This window comes from Periplaneta americana, chromosome 11 (genome assembly GCF_040183065.1).
Source record: "Periplaneta americana isolate PAMFEO1 chromosome 11, P.americana_PAMFEO1_priV1, whole genome shotgun sequence".
In the NCBI taxonomy this organism is placed as follows: Eukaryota; Metazoa; Arthropoda; class Insecta; order Blattodea; family Blattidae; genus Periplaneta; species Periplaneta americana.
The window spans coordinates 57,667,984-57,692,279 of NC_091127.1; the positions used below are offsets into that span (position 1 = coordinate 57,667,984).

General features: G+C 34.1%; 1 protein-coding gene across 1 annotated transcript in view; it reads left to right on the plus strand.

Moving 5' to 3' along the window:
• LOC138709036 (protein peste-like) overlaps positions 1-24,296 on the plus strand; it is a 76,097-nt gene that overhangs the window by 44,429 nt on the left and 7,372 nt on the right. The window contains exons 5-8 of the mRNA XM_069839516.1: positions 1,183-1,607; positions 7,806-8,097; positions 20,385-20,458; positions 23,488-23,715. Of these exons, the coding sequence (XP_069695617.1) occupies positions 1,183-1,607; positions 7,806-8,097; positions 20,385-20,458; positions 23,488-23,715 (1,019 nt within the window). The remainder of the gene's footprint in view (positions 1-1,182; positions 1,608-7,805; positions 8,098-20,384; positions 20,459-23,487; positions 23,716-24,296) is intronic.

Genomic DNA, 24,296 nt, shown 5'->3' on the forward strand with positions numbered 1-24,296 from the left:
TTTGAAATGTTTAAACAACAATTCAGTTGGGCAATCTGTAGTAAAATTAACGGATACAGGTTGGATTTATAAGTTCCACCCCAACGTATAATACCATACATAAATATAGATTGAAATAATGCTAAATAAATTACACGTAAACAGTTGACAAAATATTTCTTAGAAAAACAAACTAATATAATGTTTTACGTAATTTATTACAAATATAATGAATATGATTATTCCATTTTAAATTATTATCAATAATTATACCTAAGTAAAATTACTTCATAATAAATTCTCATAATGCCGTGTTAATATGTAAGGACTATAGTTATATATAATAAAAGTAATATAATCCAGTTATATGAACACTTTTTAATGATTGAATAAAATTAATAAAATCGGTTAAAAACCATACATGTTTCGGAGGTTTGCTCCTCCATCTTCAGTGGTAGTACCACGACTGTAACAGGAAACATAAATTGTGTAAAGCTCGTGGTAAATAATAATTTTACAAAGATACGTAATCTAAATGTCAGGAATTGTTGAAAATAAAATGACCTAAATGTTGTTTAGTTCAAATTCATATTATAAACTTAAATACAATTAAATTGATTGAAGTAGTTGTTTAAAAAGTAAAAAAAAATGCGGTAGCTAATATATATTGAGTACATAATGATTAACCAAAAAATATATGAATAGTGTGTAATATTAAAATTAACAAACAGCAATGTTAAAATGTCAAAATTATTGAAATTGAAAAATATAACACAACCAGAGTGTTAATCATTTCAAAATATTTGGTAATTAAGATTGGTGATAAAATTAGAATGAGGAAATAGATATTTAAGTCTTAAAATATGTTACCTAAAGATAAAACTTGTAATTTATATTAATAAGTACAATAAAAACAATTGCTGACATTTAGATTATGTATCTTTGTAAAATTATTATTTACCACGAGCTTTACGCAATTTATGTTTCCTGTTACAGTCGTGGTACTACCACTGAAGATGGAGGAGCAAACCTCCGAAACATGTATGGTTTTTAACTGATTTTATTAATTTTATTCAATCATTAAAAAGTGTTCATATAACTATATTATATTACTTTTATTATATATAACTATCTTACTCATGAACACTGTTGCACCTGACCTAACTTATGTAATTTAATGTAAGGACTATTTCAACGTTCCAGTCAGCCAGCTACATCGCGAGGTATTGGAGCACGTTCTCATCGTACGCTTTATCGACTGGCATGCGGATGATGAGCAAGGTGTGGATAACGAAGCCTGCAAAGGAGATTCTTTTCGACGGCTATGATGACCCCCTCATGAAGATTGTGAACGCAGCTCCGTCGCTGTTAGGTACCACAGTGCCCGGCGACAAGATGGGATGGTACTACGGCAGGAACGGCTCCTCCGAAATGGACGGCGTATTGAACCTCTTCACTGCGGCCGACGATATATCTAAGATGGGCCGAATACACTCCTGGAACTACAATACCAGGATCCCTGTCTATGATGGAGAGTGCGGCAACATTACTGGGTCGATAGGTGAATTTTTCGCTCCGGCACAGACAAGGGAAAAGCCGGTCTACATCTTCAATCCAGATATATGCAGGTATTTGTTTTTATATTCTCGCTTCCTCTCTTTCTTCTTGTTCCCATTTTTTCTCCTCGTTTTCTTTTTTCCCATCTTTAAAATATATTGATCTTTATACACAGTGTTCAGTTCGGATCTGGGCCGATAAAGCCCATTTGCATATCGAGCTGCGCACAGCGTAGACAGCGGCAGTTTCGATTCGTAACCTCCGGCGTAGTTTCCGTGGCTCGGGGTGTACACAGCGGCAATTTCTATATCTAACCTCAGCATACACACAATTATATTTTAATTTCATAAAGAGTATTAATCAGTAACAATATAATTATTATTATTTATTTATTCTGGTGGAGTTAAAGCCATCAGGCCCTCTCTTCCCAACCACCAGAAATATGTACACCAGCGGTGACCAACGCGGGTGTCGTGACTACATCGTGTAATCACAGACATTCAAACGGGTACGAGGAATTTCCTGTACATTGCTGTGTGTTTCATTCAAGTACTGAAGGCAGGCAGTGACGATATCATGTCGCTCTACAAACCATGTCTCTACAAGCAGTAAGAGGTGGTTTCGTAAAGATCTTCTCCCGAGAAGCATAAAATTATTAGGTTTTATCTCAGTTTTAATCTTCTTAATCTTTAGATGAGGATAACTATTTATTAGTTATTCATTTAATAATAATATTGTAGAAAAACTGATTCAATATTATGTGACAACGAACTGTTAAACGCCAAGAACTGACATGTCTTAAATCATAGCCAGGAAGAGAAAGATGAGATAAATAAATGTGAGGAAGTCAGCTACCTAATAGAGTTTGAAATATCTCGTGCTCTAAAGCCTTTTAATATAACATTCTCAAAAGAGTAATGATTTAAATAGCTTAAATAACTTGTCCATAAGAAGTTTTTAATTTTGAAAAACTACGAATTTCTCGACCAAGTATCGAGAGAAGAATTAAGAAAACGTCTGATTATATCCAAGAAAAATGTATATTATTGTATATTATTCGTTGGCTCTTGATGACAGCAGTGACATTATTGATACAGCGAAACTTGAGATATTTATCCGCGGGATTGATCAAGATGTTAGTACAGGAACCACCACTGGTTGTAGTTTTCATGCCAAGTACCTTTCCTCCATCTCCTTACTTCATAGGCTGTCTGTCGCATGTAATCACTGCAGCTCAAGTTTTGGTCACCGCTGATGTACATATACAAAATTATTGAACATCAGCGAAGAAAGTAATTCGTAACGTTCAATTACACAAAACGTAGAAACAAAACAAGAACGTTTACATTTACAGTACTACAAAACGAAAAAAAAAAGATCACTAAACTTACATTAAAAGTGTTAAATTTGTACTCAACTAAACAAAGCTTAAGAGCTATATAATATTAATATTATTAATCTAAATAACTAAACGTACTGCACACTTGATATTACGTATCTGTGCTCTAAGCATCAATCACAAGTTCACATTAATGATTAATGGTTAATCGAACAAAACTCTTTGATGTATGTTTATTCAGTGATTGTAGTAACGTTTACTGTCTTGTGTTATGTTGTACGTTACTTATTATATCATCTTTCAATAAATGAACATATTAAGCTTCAATTTTTTTTTTTAATTCAAGGAAAGGTGCCCCCAGTTTTTAATGTTATTTCCAAGGGTACTGCGAACTTCAAAAGGTTGGGAATACTGCATTAGGGCATGGAGGATGTGGTTACTAGTCTCCTAACTGCTTCATGTCCCTTGCATTGATTCAACGTAAGGTAGGGCCGGACGCGTGAATGTTAACAGAGCTGTTGTACTAGTAACAGTGGCGGCTGGTTCTGTGCATATACTTTGCACCTCTATTCTGGTATATACTTATTACTATAATAACTTTATCATCCTCGTCTTTGTCAGTACGCCTATTTGTCCGTAAAATGTATACATAGTGATTCACGAGAGGATATCGCCGCCTCTTATAGAGCATATTCCAAAGACATTTTTAGCAAAAAATGTCATATAAATATGCGTCATACTCATATTTTTTTTATTTTATTGGGTTATTTTACGACGCTGTATCAACATCTAGGTTATTTAGCGTCTGAATGATATGAAGGTGATAATGCCGGTGAAATGAGTCCGGGGTCCAGCACCGAAAGTTACCCAGCATTTGCTCGTATAGGGTTGAGGGAAAACTCCGGAAAAAACCTCAACCAGGTAACTTGCCCCGACCGGGATTCGAACCCGGGCCACCTGGTTTCGCAGCCAGACGCGCTGACCGTTACTCCACAAGTGTGGACAATACTCGTATTCCCAATATTTTCAGAGATACAGTAATTTGAAGTTGTTAAAAAAATACCTTTTCCCTTTAGTTTTAAGGGTAAAAGAATACTACAAGGAGTGAACAAGGCTCTGAAATCAGCTACAAGGATCGGCCCCGAAACAATTTTTCCCTTGAAATTATTCAAATCTGCTTTACAGGGAGCTTTACCTGAAAGACTAGATTTGCATAATATATACGTCACTGTGTACGTTAACAGAAAACCACAATTCTTAGTCACACAGAGATTGTGTGCACTCGATGTGGGTCTCTGGCGTTTCGTCAGCCCACGCGAGTTGTGTGGATATAAAGGGAAAAGTTGAGACGGTGTCGGGTGGAGTTCCCGGGTAGCTCAGTTGGTAGAGCGCTGGTACGTTCAACCAGAGGTCCCAGGGTCGATACCCGGCCCCGGAACAATTTTTCCCTTGAAATTATTCAAATCTGCTTTACAGGGAGCTTTACCTTAAAGACTAGATTTGCAGAAAATAAACTATTCAAAAGTGACATTTCTTAATTGGCTAATATTCTGAAACTAAAAGTGTGTTGTTAATTCCATAGTTTCGTGTAGAATTTTGGTTTTCAATTTTTTACAAAATTACACATTTCTTACGCATTTATCACAGCAATTGTTATAAATCACGTCATTCTTGTACAGTAGTGGCAAAAAAAACCGGACCGGCCCTTGTAGCTGATTTCAGAGCCTTGTTCACTTCAGAGCACGATAGACTGATAACTAAGACTTTCGTGGTTCGAATCCTGCCTGGGAAGGAAACTTTTTTTTGTTCCTTATTCAAATTGATTCCCAATACTTTTCGATTGCATACATACATTAAAGCGGCCCTCTACTCCCAATGCTTTTAATGTATCATGGGAGGAGTTCTTTTTCGTAGAGAGCAGTGGATTAGCAAATGTTTAATTTGTCATAAAACACTCCAACTGATTAAGAAGTTCAATATCCAAAGGCATTATTCTTTACAACATGCTACTGAATATGACAAATATGTTGGTAATGAACGCCATAAATTAATACAACTTAAAAAAAATGTTTCTCAAGTACATTATATTAGAGTATCTATTTGATATTTATATTGCATTATAAGTTATTATACATTTAGTAATATATAATTTTAAATTATACAAGTATTATGTTATATCATAGTATAGTATATTACAGTTCATGATATATCATATCATATCATATCATATCATATCATATCATATCATATCATATCATATCATATCATATCATATCATATATCATATCATATCATATCATATCATATCATATCATATCATATCATATCATATCATATCATATATTTAACATCATATATTATATTATATTATATTATATTATATTATATTATATTATATTATATTATATTATATTATATTATATTATATTATATTATATTATATTATATTATATTACAATTTATTAATAGGATGACAATAATGCACTTAGTGAATCGACTATGAGAATTAGCTACAAAATTTGCCACGAAATTGCAAAGGAATTGAAAACATTCAACGAAGGTAACTTCATCAAGCGATGTTTAATTATATTGGCAGATGACCTCTGTCCACAGGAAGTAGGGGAAGTGGAAGCCATACGCCTGTCTCGTAGAACCGTGGTGAGGAGATTGCAGTATGTGCGTATGAGTTATGTAAATAAGCCTAATGATGTAGATGTGCATAGGACGAAGTTTATTCCATTAAATTAATAAGAGAGTTATAAAGTCTGTACTGTACAATGGATTGATGTAATATCCTTATAAACTATTATGTACCGACAGACTGAATGACTAGAACAACCGTGGCTCTTGTTATATTAATGCAGGGAAGGTAGCTGTAATGTGAGTCCGCCACTGCGTGAGCGTTCTGCTCTGGCTTGGAATTGAAGTGCCTTGCGGAGCGAGAGCAGCTCTGGCTCGCTAAATGGAGCCGCTCTCATGCCCGGCCCTGCTCTAGGCAAACTAACTGCCGTTCTGCTAGCAGAATTGATACAATTTCTTCAGAAAAAGAGGAATCAGTTGATATTTTTATTTTACTGCTTTCCGTGTGAAAGTATATGCAGTATCCATATATCTACTTATCCCCTTGCTAGAAACTAATATAAAATATCGTGTAGCAACAGAGTCTATTTTTCATCATAATTATTATAGTATTTATTTATTTATTGTTATTATGTTAACTATTATACTTTATTGTACATTTAGAAGTTTAAGAATATTTTATTTTTATTTATTTTTTGAGGACAGATTAATTCCTACATTTTTTTTTTTTTTTTTTAATTTTAGGTTGGTAATATCAACCTGAACGTGCATAGTTATGAAAATCGTAGGTCGACTCTCAGCTATAATAATAACTTTTGTTGGAACGTCTATCATAAATCGTTTCAAATAAATTTAACGCATTAAAATAGGAAAACTAATTGACTTCAACGACAACACACCTCCCAGAGTAAAGTATCTCCTATCCCTCTATACATATCGTCGTTGTCCCTGCAATAACTCCTATGTGACATATTTATCGATTTTCAGATTTTTTCTATTAAATAACTTAAATAGTGATACAGCAAATAATAAAATCCCCTATATGTAATTACAGTATATTTCTTTCTTTCTAAAATGTAAGAATTCACAATTCCCTATGTACGGCTGCCATAGGCTGAATAAAAGTGATTTTCCTCCTACTGAATAACTGCATATTTTGCACATAGTAGTTATTGCAGGAACAACGACGATATATTTTTTTAATTACATGTTTGCAAATTTTTATATGTCCCGTCTGGCTTTATTTTACCAGGCCTGAACTAAACGCTTTGTAATACTTTTTTGTCACGCGAGTTCTTAATTCACTATTCAGCTACTGTTTCTTTCTCAGGAATATGTTTGCTGTAAAGTAATATTTTGTGTTTAGTGTCTACTCTCATGCTGCAATAGTTGAGCTTTTCGCTTTACATTTTAATTTAATAATTATATTATTATTATTATTATTATTATTATTATTATTATCATCATCATTAGTGTACATAAAATTAAACATAATAAAGGAAATTGACGATAAAATTATCCCAATTGGAATAATTGGAATTATTATTATTATTATTATTATTATTATTATTATTATTATTATTAGGCCTATTATTATCACTAGTGTACATAAAATTAAACCAATATGAAAATTGACGATAAAATTATCCCAATTAGGATAATTGGAATATTATTATTATTATTATTATTATCATCATCATCACTAGTGTACATAAAATTATTATTACTATTATTATCGTCATCATCATCATCATCACTAGTGTACATAAAATTAAACCTGATATTAAAATTGGCGATAAAATTATCCGAATTGGGATAATTTGAATTATTAATTATTATTATTATTATCATCATCATCATCATTACTAGTGTACATAAAATTATTATTACTATTATCATCATCATCATCATCATCATCACTAGTGTACATAAAATTAAACCTGATATTAAAATTGACGATAAAATTTAATTTGAATTATTAATTATTATTATTATTATTATTATTATTATTATTACTATTATTACTACTATTATTATCATCATCATCATCATTACTAGTGTACATAAAATTATTATTACTATTATCATCATCATCATCATCATCATCATCACTAGTGTACATAAAATTAAACCTGATATTAAAATTGACGATAAAATTATCCCAATTGGGATAATTGGAATTATTATTATTATTATTATTATTATTATTATTATTATTATTATTACTATTATTATTATTATCACCAGTGTACATAAAATTAAAGCTATTATGAAAATTGACGATAAAATTATCCGAATTGGGATAATTAGAATTATTATTATTGTTTATTTTGTCGACCATGGTACACAGGTCCATCAAGTTGGAGTACATGGAGGACACGGATATCAGCGGCCTTCCCGCATATCGGTACGAAGGTAGCATTTCGCTAGTGGACAACGGTACCGTGCACCCATCGACGTCGTGCGGCTGCACGGGCGAGTGCCTGCCTGTGGGCGTGTACAATTACTCCATGTGTCGTTACGGCATTCCGGCCTTTCTCTCCTACCCGCACTTCTACCGCGCCGACCCCTTCTACCTTCGTCAGGTGAAGGGCTTGAAGCCAGACCCGGAGAGACATCGATTTGACATCGCTCTGGAGCCAGTAAGTACAAACAATTCAATGATGATTCATGTTACTTCATTGATCGACCGACCGACCGACCGACCGACCGACTTATCTACCGAACGAACTAACGACCGACCGACCGACCGACCGACCGAACGAACAACTGAACGACCGACTGACTGAATGACCGAACTACCGAACAACCGAACTACCGAACGACTGACTGACTGACTGACTGACTGACTGACTGACTGACTGACTGACTGACTGACTGACTGACTGACTGACTGAAACACAATGACGAATTAAATCGGCAGTTTATGTTGTAGTATTCATTTACGTTGTGTGCTTTCACTACTGGACACCAGTCGTGTTATGTTTCACTTCTGACAATGATTTTATCATGTCGTCGTAGTGGCCTGTAGTAACAAATACTGCTTGTCTATTTTCAGCAAATAATAATAATAATAATAATAATAATAATAATAATATTATTATTATTATTATTATTATTATTATTATTATTATTATTATTATTATTAAGGGTAAACGTGATCAAGGATGATAATGATGACTTGCTTGCAGACACTCATTCAATCCTGAATAGATGGAAAAACTATTTTGGGCAACTCTAAATGTACATAGGCCAAATAAATGATCAGGACGAAATTCAAATACAAACTGCTGAGCCATTTATACCCGAACCCACACTTTTTTAAGTCGAAATTGCGATTAAAAAAATCAGAAAAAGTACAAGTCTCCAAGTGTCGATCAAATTCAAGCACGTCCACACCTGTGGATTAACGGTTAGTGCCTCTATCCGCGAAACCAGGTGGCCCGGGTTCGATTCCCGGTCGGAGCAAGTTACCTGGTTGAGGTTTTTTCCGGGTTTTCCTTCAACCGAATGGGCAAATGCTGGGTAATTTTCTGTTTTGGACCCCGGACTCACTTCACCGGCATTATCACCTTCATCTCATTCAGACGCTAAATAGCCTAAGATGTTGATAAAACGTCGTAAAATAACCTACTAAAATAAAAAAAAAAAATCCAGCAGAATTAATACAAGAGGATGGAAGCGCATTATCTAACGAAATTTATAAACTTTTACTTGCTATTTGGGAAAAGGAAATAGTATCAGAACAATGGCGGGAGTCCATAATCGTACCTATCTTTAAGAAGGGGAACAAGACTAACTGTGGTAACTTTCGAGGAATATCACTTTTGTTGGCATCGTACAAAATTTTGTCCAATATTCTTCTGAGAAAATTAACTCCATATGTAGATGAAATTATTGGGGATCATCAGTGTGATTTTAAGCGTAATAGATCGACTATTGATCAGATTTTTTTGTATTCGACAGATATTGAAGAAAAAATGGGAGTATAAGGGTACAGTACATCAGTTACTCATATATTTCAAAAATGCATATGACTCGGTTAAGAGGGAAGCTTTATATGGTATTCTTATTGAATTTGGTATTCCCAAGACACTAGTTCAATTGATTAAAATGTGTCTCAGTTAAACGAACAGCAGAGTCCGTATAGGTAAGTTTCTGCCGGATGGTTTTCCAAAATTCAAAGGGGTAAAACAAGAAGATACACTATCACCTTTACTTTTTAACTTTGTTCTAGAGTTTGACATTAGGAAAGTACAAGATCACTGAGAGAGTTTGGAATTGAACGAGTTACATCAGCTGCTTGCATGAGAGCTTTTTAAATTCATACAGGAAAGGAGGGAAAATGGGCTCCTTGTAACTAGTGACACAATTAGAACTGCTAAAGCTAATGATTAGGGCCTGGGTGTTTAAAACCTAAAATAAAAAAACGACCAATGGAATTTCCATAAAATTGTTTTGAAAGTACCTAAAATAGTAAAAAAAAAAAAAAAAAAAATACCTACTGAAAATTATTAATTTTGGCCTATGTTGTAATTATTACCTACTTTATGAGTAGGGCCTAACTGTATTGTAAAACAATAAACTTTCGTTGTGGAAGTATTTATTACTTGCTGAAATAATAATTATCACTAGGTCACTTCTATTAAATGCGTAGAAAATTGAACCCGTTTCTCATCCCACAGCTAGTATAAATTCATTGTAATGTGATTGGTTCTTGTGATCACATAACGTATCACGAATAAATACACATCTGATCAATTTTTCAATATCCATGATAATTAATTTAACATGCCGTAATAATAATAATAATAATAATAATAATAATAATAATAATAAATCGATTAATATTCGGATATATTGATAACCACTGGTCATTGTACAGATTAATATTATCTTAATCAGAGATCATATGAACGACAAGAGCGAAGAAAATGGAATGTTTCTTTTTCGTCGCTTTTATCGTGTATCTTCGCTTTTATCGTTACTCAAATATGCACAATTCAATGACAACGCATGCTTCAATTCTCTCTGATATTGAATTGAATTGAAAGAGGAGAATTTGGAGGACAAATTAAAAAGGTACGCAAAACGCGTCCTTGCAAGGGGTTCGGGGCTGTAAAAAACTAAATATGTGAGATCCAAGCCTGTTGGCCACTAGTCTCACTCCGGGTTACGCTGCTCCACTGAAGGAGCTCTAGAAAATTTTGAAGGGAGGAAGAAAAAAACCGAAAATGGACGTATACTCTTAGGTACCACATACGCGAGGGGACGGAAATGTGATCAAAGTGATCACAGGACGGACGGGGAAGAAATGGCTGGTGCAAATCTGCACATTGAAATGAACTGTGTCATTTCGCAGTGCAGGAGGAGTCGAGAAGACTCTGTCGTCTGTTGTTCGATGATAAGGCAGGTGAAGACCGCCAGGAGAGACGCCGTGAATTCTGAATTTGCAAATTGAAAGGTTCCCTGTCCTTTCGCATTGCGACTAAATGAGTGACCTCGCAAATTAAATAGACAATTTATTGGTTCTGAACTAGGGCATTACGTCGTTTGTTAGAAAAGGGGGAATATGGGGAAGGACATATAGGTCCGTGGCCCATTTCTTTTATGGCTCATCCCGACATTTGTCTTAACGCCTTAGGAAAACCACGGAATATCTTAGGCAGAATGAGTTGTCTCATATAAGAGACCAGCCAATTTGCTTTTAGGTAGGAGGTGATTGATTATGTCTTGAACCTTGTTGAATCGTCTCAAAGTAGAGACCAGCCATTTGGATTTTTGTTGACTCAATTACGAAGAGATAGGCAGGGATAGATGTAATTATTAATTAAATTTAGAAAAATTACCGGGGTCATGGGAATAGAATCGCTGCTTCTTTTATCGTTCATCGTCGCTCCAACGTGTACGTACCCTTAGCCGACCGATCTACGCCGGTAGCTAACTGGATTCGTGAATTCATTAATTCTTTCTCGTTATAAGTTAACAAAAATAAACTTCAAACCTAATAGGCCCACCAATGCCAAGACACAGAGACGTTCGTTTTGTTTACCGTGAAGGATTTTTAGTAGGTTATTTTACGACGCTTTATCAACATCTTAGGTTATTTAGCGTCTGAATGAGATGAAGGGATAATGCCTGTGAAATGAGTCCGAGGTCCAGCACCGAAAGTTATCCAGCATTTGCACATATTGGGTTGCAGGAAAACCCCGGAAAAAATCTCAACCAGGACCGGGAATCGAACCCGGGCCACCTGGTTTCGCAGCCAGACGCGATAACCGTTACTCCACAGGTGTGGACTTTACCATGAAGTTCACATCGAAGTTTACTGTATATTTACAGGTGATCCGTCAGTAATCAGGGCTGCCCAAATGCAACTCTAAAATCCTATTCATTTATATTATTTTCTCGGAATTCCGGTTTCGATTTCGAGTACTTCCAATTAAAACATCGCAGCTGATTTTGTTAATCATTGCTAATTCCTTTGTTAGGGTAGGTACACGTTGGAGCAACGATAAACGATAAAAGAAATTACCTAGCGACGCTTTGGTATTATCAAAGAATGAAGTATTCATATCGGAGCGACGAGGACGCTGGAAGCGAACATTTTGATTTATCAGTAGAAGATATTCTATACATCCACTTAATGAAAGAAGATATATAGGAAATATCAGCTGCTGGTTCAAGTTTAATATAACTTAGATAAGTACAAAATTGAACCTGTTTCTCATCCCAAAGGTCGTATAAATTCGTTGTGCTGTGATTGGTTATTGTGATCACATAATGTATCACGAATAAATACACAAATGATCAATTTGCCAATATCTACAAAAATTAATTTAATATGCCGAAATAATAATAAATCTATTAATATTCGGATATATTGATAACCACCGGTCATTATACAGATCAATATTATCTTAATCAGAGATTATATGAACGACAAGAGCGAAGAAAATGGAACGTATCTTTTTCGTCGCTTTTATCGTGTATCTTCGCTTTTATCGTTACTCCAATATGCACACCTCAATGACAATGCATGCTTCAATTCTCTCTGATATAGCATCGCTGCTTCTTTTATCGTTTATCGTCGCTCCAACTTGTACGTACCCTCAGACACGCGCTGTCGATCCTCAATCAGCCAACGTCATATCAAATATTTGATATTTATTTATTTTGGCGAAGTTAAGACCATCAGGCCTTCTCTTTCACTTAGCCAGAAACAAAAGAAGTCGTGCTCTTTAGAACTGCTAGTTCAAAGAACTTCATTGCACTGTTGCTAAGAGATAGATTTCTTGCAATCTATGAATTTCCTTCCCGATGTTTAGTGTGTTACATACAATATTTCTAAATATTTTTCTCATGTTATTATAGATCATAATTCAACATGGAAAATTTTACAGTGTATAACTGTGCTCTAGCTAGAGTCCACAGACTTACAGAATTTACTTTAATAAGCTGATTGTTCGTAGTTAACAGCTTCGGAAAATAAAAAAGGAAAACCTGTATTCCTTGTATTTCAAGGTTAATTATGAAACGAATTGGCATTTAAGTATCTGTAATAAAAAGAATTAATTGTGACATCGTAATACATGAATAGTACAGACTGCATTTGCTGAAGTTATTTAAATTAACTGAAACTAGTAATTATATGCCGCAAAGCAGTTGGGCAAATTTCAAGGATAACTTCCGTGATTCTCCGTTACGTAATCTCACAGAAATATTTGAAAATAATGAATTATTATGTCGGTTTTTTCGGTCTAGTCTATCGAAAGTTACTTTTATTGGCATTTTTTTCCCTTTATTGGGCATTTATGAGTGTACCAGAACTCGTAGGAGTGACAATAGCTAGCAATGTTGGTTCGCTCGAAATAAAAAGTGGAATACGTAATTGATTGACAACTACCAGTTCTTTAAAAGTAGATTATCTAAGGTAAAGCCTAACAACAATGCAATTATTGCTTTATTTTCTTGCAACGCAACATAAGAAATTAAATCTCTCCTACCGTAGTATATAAGTAGGCTATAAACAAGCTCCTATCTTCCAAAAATAAAAAATTAAACTTGGATTTTTTCAAGGTTATCTCTTACACAATACGAGCAGAGTAGAAAAAGTAATCAAGGAAATATGGACCCATTTTATTTTCAATATATACTAATGACTTTTTAATGATAGACCTTAAAGAATATGAAGGTGATTTATATTCGTATGCTGATGATACTGTTTTACTTTTTAGTGGATAAACTTGGACTGATGCTCATTATAATGCAAATTGCGGCTTAAAATTAATAAAAGAATGGTTCGATTTAAGTTCACTTGTAATTAATAAAGATAAAACATTAGCTATCCCATTTTCTTTAAATAATAAAGGTAATAAACCAATTTCTTGTAAACTACAAATTAAGATGCACAATTCTGATTGTTCCGATATAAATTGCAATTGTTCAGTTATTAATGAAGTTAATGAGGTTAAATACTTAGGTATAATTATTGATAATTATTTAAAATGGAATAATCATATTTATTATATTTGTAATAAATTACGTAAAACATTGTGTTACTTTGTTGTTGTAAGAAATGTTTTGTCAATTAACTGTTTACGTATAATTTATTTAGCATTATTTCAATCTATATTTATGTATGGTATCATAGGTTGGGTTGGAACTTATAAATCCAACCTTTATCCGTTAATTTTACTACAGAAAAATTATTAAAAATTTGTTTAAAAAACAGAAAGATTACCCAACTGAATTGTTGTTTAAACACTTCAAAGTTTTCAACATTAAATAAATGTATTATTTTATTGTATTAAAATGTTTTCATTGGAATTTTAATAATTTTGAAAGTTATATACTTTAATATAGAACTAAAAATATTAATTCTCTGTGTCTGTCTGAACCAAAATGTAAAACCAATGCAGCTCTTTATCATAGCATGAGTCAAGGTCCCAGATTATTAAACAAATTTTATTCCAATATTATTTTAACGACGAATCCTTTCCAAATTAATAAAAAAATATAAAAATTGTATTGATTTATAGTTTGGGTTTAAACATGTTAAACACTTTTTAACACTCTCAATTGTAATTTTATTTTTGTCTGTATTGGAATCACCTCCGGAGCACGAGTCTTACTCATTCAGGAGTGGGCTAGTTTGTCTTTCATTGTATTTATTAACTTGTATTCATTTCAAACTTACTAGCAATAAAATAAATAAATAAATGTATTCATGACACAACGACTGAATACCAAGTATGGAATAATGAGTGAAGGTAAATATTCCTAATCTCATAATAATCTACTGTAAGTCATTTAGAACTCAATGGTTGTTTGGCTTATTGTGGTAGAACTAATCATTTCTACACAGACTTGCCAAACTTACTTCCTGAAACCTCTTCTGCATTGTCGCATGATATTCTGCAGGGACATCTGTCCGCAAAGTAACAAACTATTTCCACAAGAAACATTCAGTTTTGTTTGATTCTTTGCATGATTCTTCGTTCCTTCAGGCGAACCCATGATTGAAGCTCGAAGGATGGTTTTACGAGTACACTACATGATCAAATTTGCGCGTATTGCATATGAATGTTCTACACACACATAATATAATAATAATAATAATAATAATAATAATAATAATAATAATGGTTTATTTTAACTGGCAGAGTTAAGGCCATTTGGCCTTCTCTTCCACTCAACCAGTATGATAGAAAATTACTACATTGCTATGAATATAACATAATTAATACAGTACAATACAATACTATACAAAGCAATACAATACTAAAACACAATATAATACATAATTAATACAATACAATGACAATTATTTTTATCTTCAAAACACCAATAAAATAATTATGTAATAATAAATTAAATTAAATTATTAAACTCGATCACAATTATAACTTCAATTTGCGCCCGTAAGAAATCGTTTAGCCTTTTTTTGAAAGTGGTTATTGTCTGGCAGCCCCTGATCTTCTGGGGTAGAGAATTCCATTCACGAGGGACTGAGGCGTGAAAGAAGATGAATAGTGGGATGTTCTATGGGCAGGAATTGCTCAGATTTGGCTCTCCTGCGACCTGGTGTTTAGATTGTGATTGAAGGATAAGTAGATAAACCGGGAACGAAGATAATATGGAATAGAAGTGTGGAGAACTCGAAACAGAAGAGACAGCGAATGAAGTATTCTACGGTTATTAAGTTGCAGCCAGGAGGTGTAACGAGGGTGTAATATGGTCAAATTTGTGAGCGTTGCTGATGAATCTGACACATATTGTGCACACGCTGCAGCTTGTTCGAAAGTTCAGTTGTCAAGTCTGTAAATATTACGTCGCAATAGTCAAACAGTGGTAGTACGAGGGTTTGCACTGAAGTCTGTTTTAATTCTGGTGGGAGGAAGTTTCTGAATGGGTTAAGAGGATGCATGGTATAGCATACTCTCTTGGATATTTCCTTTATTTGGCATTCCCAATTTAAATTTTCGTCCAATAAAATGCCGAGGTTTCTGACGACGGAATAGTACGGAGGACGCTGTAATTTTCTTAGCTAGGTTATGGGTTACATTTGTCAGCTAGGAATCGCAATAATCAAAATGAGGAATCATAAACGTCTTTTTTTATGGTAAAGGGTATAAATTTCCTTATGTGGTTTAAAGAATTGAGCAACGAGTTATACAAGTATAGAATTTATATCTGTGCGGATAAACGAACTCAATCCTGATATAATTATAGCCTATGTGCAACTTTGGATCTGCTCGCCATGGAACAAAACAGCTCAGAATTTTCAAAGCCTGCGATAACTTTTCGTTGATTGAAGTATTTCTTGCATGGTAAAAATAAGAAATTAGATTTCGGAGAAGTTTTAGCTTTTTTTGCAATTTATTATATGATTTGAAGCCTGTATTCAACGAACAAAATCTACGCGCTACTGACGTTACTTGAACGTTAGTAGCAGGCGAACGTTTTCACTTTGCTCTATAAAATTCAATTTCCAAGTTCGAGTACATTTTATAAATAGATCATATTCTCGTATTAGTCCATGAATTAACACACGTTTATGACATCCCTTTGCAATATTGAATGTATACGTGAACACGACTTTAAGATAAAAATTATAAAACATTAAAATAAAATGCAAAATAGGCTCTCCCTACGATAAGAGAAAAACAAACAACAATAAAAGATTGATGCTTGTCGGATAAGGCGTCTTTTAACTATGGTCCATTCTGATTAGTGAGATCTACAGCACAGATATAACTTCCATATTATTATGTCAACCATTATTTGATTGCCTCTGTGACTCACTGATACTATATTCAGCGCATTTTGAACTGAGGGATCAAGGTCACGTACAAACTACAAACCACGCACGAGCCACAGAGCTGAAAACTGTAAACTGCACTGGAAATCCCGGCTGTCCCACCTGATTTTAGTTGTGGAGAATGGTCCAGGAATGGGTGGCAAATGCATTCCATTGCTTGATCTTGATCCGCCAGTTCGAAATGCACTGACAATAGTAACACTTATAGTCTAGTAGCTCTTATTTCCGGCTGGTCGACTACATTTAAACGTGTGCTACTGATACTGTAATGCATTTCCTAAGGCTCGATAAATACTTAATATAATCGCCCGCCATTTTGGCTCTTTCGTTGGCGCTCGCACAAATCACACGAGGACGTTATTTGCAGCTCAGTTATTTGCTCAATTGCAGTGCGTTTGATTTATTATCATAGGAGCTGCGACATGATAATGTTTAACGGTGCGGCAAATAGATTCCTCGTCTGGTACCTCGGCAACGAAAAAACAAAAATGGCGAACGATAATACCTATCTAGATTTTATAGCGCTTGCACTTTCTAAGGCTTAAGCAAAGAGGAGGAGTCACATCGGAAATAACAGCGACACGACTATAGTAGCAACTGAATTATACCCCTTTTCATGAGACTTAATTCATGGAGGTCGCGATTTATTAGCCGCCCAGAACAAGACGAGCCATTGGAGCTTAAGCAACATTGTCTAGTTGTAATATTAAGACTCAGTCGCTGTTAGTTATAATAAGTTAAATAGGCCTATTACCTGCATCCTGATAAAATATTGTAGCCACGAAGAAGATGAGACGTATTAACTAAGACGCTTGTTTATTCAGCATCAAAACTCAAGTTGAGAGAGAAATTTCTAACAAGTTTTTTAAACCTATCCTGAACTGCGTCATTCACATACCGTTAATCAACTATACGGGATCAACAATTTTACCTCTCTCCCTGAGAAAGCATGTTAAGGATTTTTTATTTCTGTACAAAATCCATTATCAACTAATCTTTATGGCATGGCCTTAAGTGCGACATATACAGGTGGAAGTGAAATAACCCTGATAAGATTTTCAGAGCGAATAGGTCATGTACTGCAGCTATGTAAAGTATAATACCATATTGGTGGAAATTTCATAGTTTTTTCAGATCTTTTTTTTTTTTTTTTCAAATGTTTAACATCCTCTTATTCCGTAACTATTGCAAGTAGAATCATGATTTTTATCCATATCGATAGAAAATCTGATAAAGAATCATTCATCCTTATGTCGTATTTCAATAGCGTGGACGGTTTTCGTGTAAATTTAATTTAAAAACCACTAATTTCAAGCCACTGAATGTGCGACCAATTTGCAACATTGTAGCCAAAGAGGGAGATGGTATGTTATTCATTTAGGGAGACATACCTGAGTTCGTTGACCTCTTACATCTGTATTACGAGAAGAAATAAGAGTATGTTAGCGACGATATTGCCAGACTGCTGAAACGTCCAACTCAATTGTTTAATTAACCGTGTATTTAATTACAAAACGTAATATAGGTTTTGTATTATATTTAAGTGTACCTTACCGTCCCTTTCAATCTGTAGGATTATTTCACTTATCCCCTATATAGTTACTTACAGCATTATGCCATTGTAAGTAGCCTACGTGTAGCAAAGGCGTAATTAGTGCAATCCATTAGTATTCTATTCATGAACGTTACGTTCTTTTGACATACATACTGATGCAGTAACCGTTGCTATTACAGGAATCTCCGTTATTGGCAGTTCCAATCACCAGGTATTTTACAATTTCAGGTTAGAACTACTACAGAGATTCCAGACTACTTTTTGAATTCACGCCTCGAAATTTTTAATGAAATATGCCTTTCCTGTGTTTCGACAACTACTGTATTTGAATATCAGCTTCACTCATTGCCTGCTTATTTAGTGCATGTACAGTGAGAAGTAATGTTTCCCAACTAATAACAGCTTGATATTTACTTGTTTTACATAATTGTGCATTAGGTAACATATGAAGGAAATAGAGATGAATGTGAAGATAAAAATGAATATAAGGAAGGTTGCACGTGAAATGAAGATTATTAGAAGAACAATGAAAATACTAGAATTAAAGAGTCGATGAAGGTGAAGAATATAACAATGATGGTAATAAAGTAAAAAAAATAACGTTTTTTTCTAATATATGATTTTATTTTTTAATATATATAGACTTTCTTTATTATTTTAACAATTATTGCTTCGATTCACATTACTGTAATTGTTTGATTCTTAGAATTACATGTAACTAAACTTGTTTTCATTTCGTTGTTGTTGTTATTATTATTATTATTATTATTATTATTATTATTATTATTAATTGTATATGTTCCTGTATTTATACATTTTTTATATTTGCTATTGTTCTTATATTGGTTGAGTGGAAGAGAAGGCTTTATGGCCTTAACTCTGTCAGTAGAAATAAATCTATTAAGTATGATATGATATGATATGATATGATATGATATGATATGATATGATATGATATGATATGATATTATGATATGATATGATATAATATGATATGATATGATATGATATGATATGATATGATATGATATGATATGATATGATATGATATGATACGAGATATGATATGATATGATATGATATGATATGATATGATATGATATGATATGATATGATATGATATGATATGATATGATATGATATGATATGATATGATATATTTATTTCTACAGCTCTTACTTAGTAATGGGTCGCCACCACATCTCTGTATTCGGGCTCTCCATCACTTTCTAATTACAATAACACATACAAACTTTCATGGATGTGTGCAGTCATCTTATTTTACCGTTCCTATTCCTATTACTATAATGCATACCCTCAATTTGCTCTCTAACCTCTTACCTTGAAAACTTTCACTGCTAACTAGTGATCACCTCACCACTTTTATTGTTTACCTATAATTAAATAGGCTACTTTCTATCGTCTAAAATGTTCCTAATTTGTATACTAACTTTTACTAACACTACTTAATCATAATAATTCATTTTCATCTCCAATTTAATATCTACTAAATAAATAAATGAAAACGTGTTTAATGATAAAATTAAAAATGAAGTTGAAAATGAAGATACCGAAGACCACAAAACTTGAAATTGGCGTGAAGATGGTGTGAAAACCGAAGATGTAGCCTAGGTGAAGAAGAACAAAATGATGGCGATGACGATGATGATGATGATGACGACGACGACGACGACGAAAGCGCACATGGAGGTGAACAAAATAGTGATTACTGAGTAATGAAGATAAAGATGAAAACATATATGAAAGTCCAGAAAAGAATAATGATAAAAATGGAGATGAAGGTGAAGACTGCAATGGTTATGATGACGAAATCGGAAACGAATGTGCAAACGAGGATGGTGATTTAATACTTCTGATGTAGGAACTCATCCTGTTTGTTTTCCCTTTCTCTGAGATGTGAATTTACTTACCTCCCATCTTTTAATTTACAGATAGAAATTGTAACTTAAACTTTGAATTTCGAACATGTAATTGTATTACATTGTCGTTATGAACGACTTGACGACAAGAGTTGTTTCTTTACTTCGCAGACGTCTGGGGTCCCTCTGGATATTGCAGGACGCATTCAGTTGAATCTTCTGCTGCAGCCTAATGAAAGAAATAGGTAAGTATTCAGTGTCATAGAATTAACTAAATTTGACTATACTCATAACACAGTCTAGTATATACAGTCACGAAGCTTGAGTTGTGAGGGTGCTAGGAACAATAGACTGTGCAGGTACTATTTCGCATTGTCTGTAATGAGGCGATAGTAGCGATCCTAGTGGTTAGCAACTATCTATGGATGATATTTACTACGTATTGAGCTTCGTGACTGTATATACTAGACTGTGCCTTCTACATAGCGTCTAGAGATAGAATGGACTTGCCAGCTGTTTACATGTAAATCTGGCAGTAGGTGCGGCAACTCTCGCCCAATGCAAGGCCGCCGCGGTTCATTCTATCACTAGACGCACTGTACTTAACAGATGACTTTATTATCCTTGTAAATTCGATTAGTCTACGTATTGTGCATTATAATATTTTTGTATAATTTTTACTTATTTCATATCTCAAAGCTATAACACTGATGTAAGATCTATGGAATACAATAAATTATACGAAATTAAAATGAAAGCTTCAGAGCCACCGGCGTGGCTCAGACGGTAGTGCGTATGCCTGCTGATCCATAATTGCGCTCGGGTGTGGGTTCGATTCCCGCTTAGGCTGATTACCTGGTAGGTTTTTTCCAACCGTAAGGCGAATGTCATGTAATCAATATCGAATCCTCGGCCTCTGGTCGCCAAATACAATCTCGCTATCATCAATTCCATCGACGTTAAGGCTATATGTACGTGAACGACCACAAATATTATCAGAAAATGCAGTCTCTATATTTCTAAAATTTTATAAGGAAATGAACTCACACTTGGACAAAAATTACAAGGTACCACAACAAGACTTATTAGAACTTAAATATCTGATAAAAGTATAAAAAAGTTTACTAATAATATTTTTTAGAATTCACTTTTTACTTTAAATTAAATTTTCCATAATCTGACAGTTTTCACACATATTATTTAATAACTTCACAACCATTAGAGATAGAATTCTGAAATTTTGTAGTACACGGATTTAACATGCATTTATGCAAAAGGTAGATTAAAATAATGCCCATTTCTTTGAAAATAGAAAAATTAGGTCACAAAACATTATGTAAATTTTAATATATTTTATATAGGACAAACAAAAAATTAATTGTATTAAAATAAACAACTCTACATGTCTGAGAGTAGTCTACGTTTCAGAAATGAGTGTTTATTACATGCAGGAAAAATATTAAAGATGTCAGAGAGATCATTACAATGTTATGGTTACAAAATGATGTAACTGCAGATTTGCTTTGTTTTTTTTTTTTTCATAGTTTGATAAAAGAGGTTTGAAAAATATTATTAGTAACCTTTTTTATACTTTTATCAGATATTTAAGTTCTAATGAGTCTTGTCGTGGTACCTTGTAATTTTTGTCCAATTGTGAGTTCGTTTTCTTATAAAAGTTTAAAAATGTAGAGCCTGCATTTTCTGATAATATTTGTGGTCGTTCACGTACATACACCCTTAAATAACTCAGTAGTTGATAAACACTATACACATCAATAATTAGAAGTTTACTACAGTTAGGATTAAACATAAATAAATAATTATATTTTAAACTCTTGTTGTAGTTTAGTCAACTGTCCGAAGACAGGTCCGAACCTCACAAGTGATACCAAGCAGGTACCACTTATGAGGCGACTAGGCCAGGAGGTAATGGAGTAGAGTGCCCAGTTCCTTTCTCCCTCCATTTCATACATCGCCAACTAACTACATATTACACTAGTCAGACTACAGATGCACACAAACAAATTGTTCTTCCTCTGACGCATCGCCAAGTGAGATGTACAGATGTACGTCCAGAACCTCAGTCAGAGGATGTTTAAGCTCTTATAACACTTAATTACAATAACCTTGCTATATTTTTGTATTATGACATAAAAACACAATAATCATACAAAGTTTCTGATTTTTTACAACGGTTCACAGTGATAAAAGTCCAGGATAACAGAGAGAGTTTGGAATTTAACGTGTTACATCAACTGCTTGTGTATGCGGATGACGTGAATGTGTTAGGAGAAAATCCACAAACTATTAGAGAAAACATAGGAATTTTACTTGAAGCAAGTAAAGAGAGAGGTTTGGAAGTAAATCCCAAAAGACAAAGTATATGATTATGTTTACTGACCAGAACATTATACGAAATGGAAATATAAAAATCGGACATTTATCTTTCGAAGAGGTGGAAAGATTCAAATATCTTGGAACAAGAGTAACAAATATAAATGACACTCGGGAGGAAATTAAATGCAGAATAAATATGGGAAATGTCTATTATTATTTGGTTGAGAAGCTTTTGTCATCCAGTCTGCTCTCAAAAAACCTAAAAATTAGAATTTATAAAGCAGTTATATTGTAGGTTGTTCTGTATGGTTGTGAAATTTAGACTCTCACTTTGAGAGCGGAACAAAGGTTAAGGGTGTTTAAGAATAAGTTGCTTAGGAAAATATTTGGGACTAAGAGGAATGAAATTACAGAGAATGAAGAAAGTTACACTACGAAGAACTGCAAGCATTGTATTCTTCACCTGACATAGTTGGGAATATTAAATCCAGACGTTTGAGATGGGCAGGGCATATAGCAGAAATGCATATAGAGTGTTAGTTGGGAGGCCGGAGGGAAGAAAGATCTTAGGGGAGGCCAGAGGTAGATGGGAAGATAATATTAATATAGATTTGAGGGAGGTGGAATATGATGATAGAGATGGGATTAATCTTGCTCAGGATAGGGACCGATGGCGGGCTTATGTGACGCGGCAATGAACCTCCGGGATCTCTAAAAACCATAAGTAAGTAAGGTTCACAATAATATCACTTCTCTGTTCCATCCGACGTGACATTTAAAATCATCTGTATATTTTTGCTTTTGTCTGGCACGAAAGGAAAAGAGATAGTGAAAAATAGAGGGAAATAAAGTTATTCTGAAAGGTATGAGGAATTATGTAGGTAGGGATCTGAGAATATTTTGTACGCCCTACCTAATTGTGTAATCGCCATTTCAGGATGTACTGGAATATGCCGAGAATCATGTTCCCCATGCTGTGGTTCGAGGAGCTGGCAACGGTGTCCAGTGAGGATGTGTGGGAACTGAAGCTCCTGCTGATGTTACCAGTCTTCGGACCTTACATCTCCACCTTGGTCGCGGTCCTGGGTCTTATCTTGCTGACGATCGCTGTCTTGCCGAAGATTCTACATTACGCCCGCTGTAAGGCGCCACATCTCTTTTTGAGGTAAAATGACACTTTTAACGAGTCGTTAGTAGAACCCTAGATCATATATATCCATATTGCTCGGGGTTATAGGCTTTGACGGTAACAACTTTTGTCAGGTTTACTATGCTGCCATCTAGTTATTACATAAGAAGACACGTCATAACTCCCATTTGAATTGCATTAACGACTGTACTGCCATCTTGTGTTCGTTTACGGCGGACTTGTGGCGATTCTGGCGGTTGTTCTCTTCAAAGTGCAACCGATTTTAACATAGAAATGAACAATCTAAATGTGATCTGGGGTAGAACGTAAACCACAAAACATATTATGTTCCATTATAAATTAAATCACTTAAGAAATCTCGAGAGTAAATCAACAAATGAATAAAGAACATAAGCAATTAACTTTACAGTACACAGCGCAGTGACGAAGCTTCAGGGTAGATAGGGTAAGCTGAGCTTTCCCAAATATTTTCGAAGAAGGGGCAAGATCAATTTAGAATTTAGTTAATTAAAATCAGGACCGTTTTCGCGTTTCGTTTACCTTTTAGCGATGTGAAGCACGGCCTAGATCATTATTTCCGAACCATGCCTTCAGCC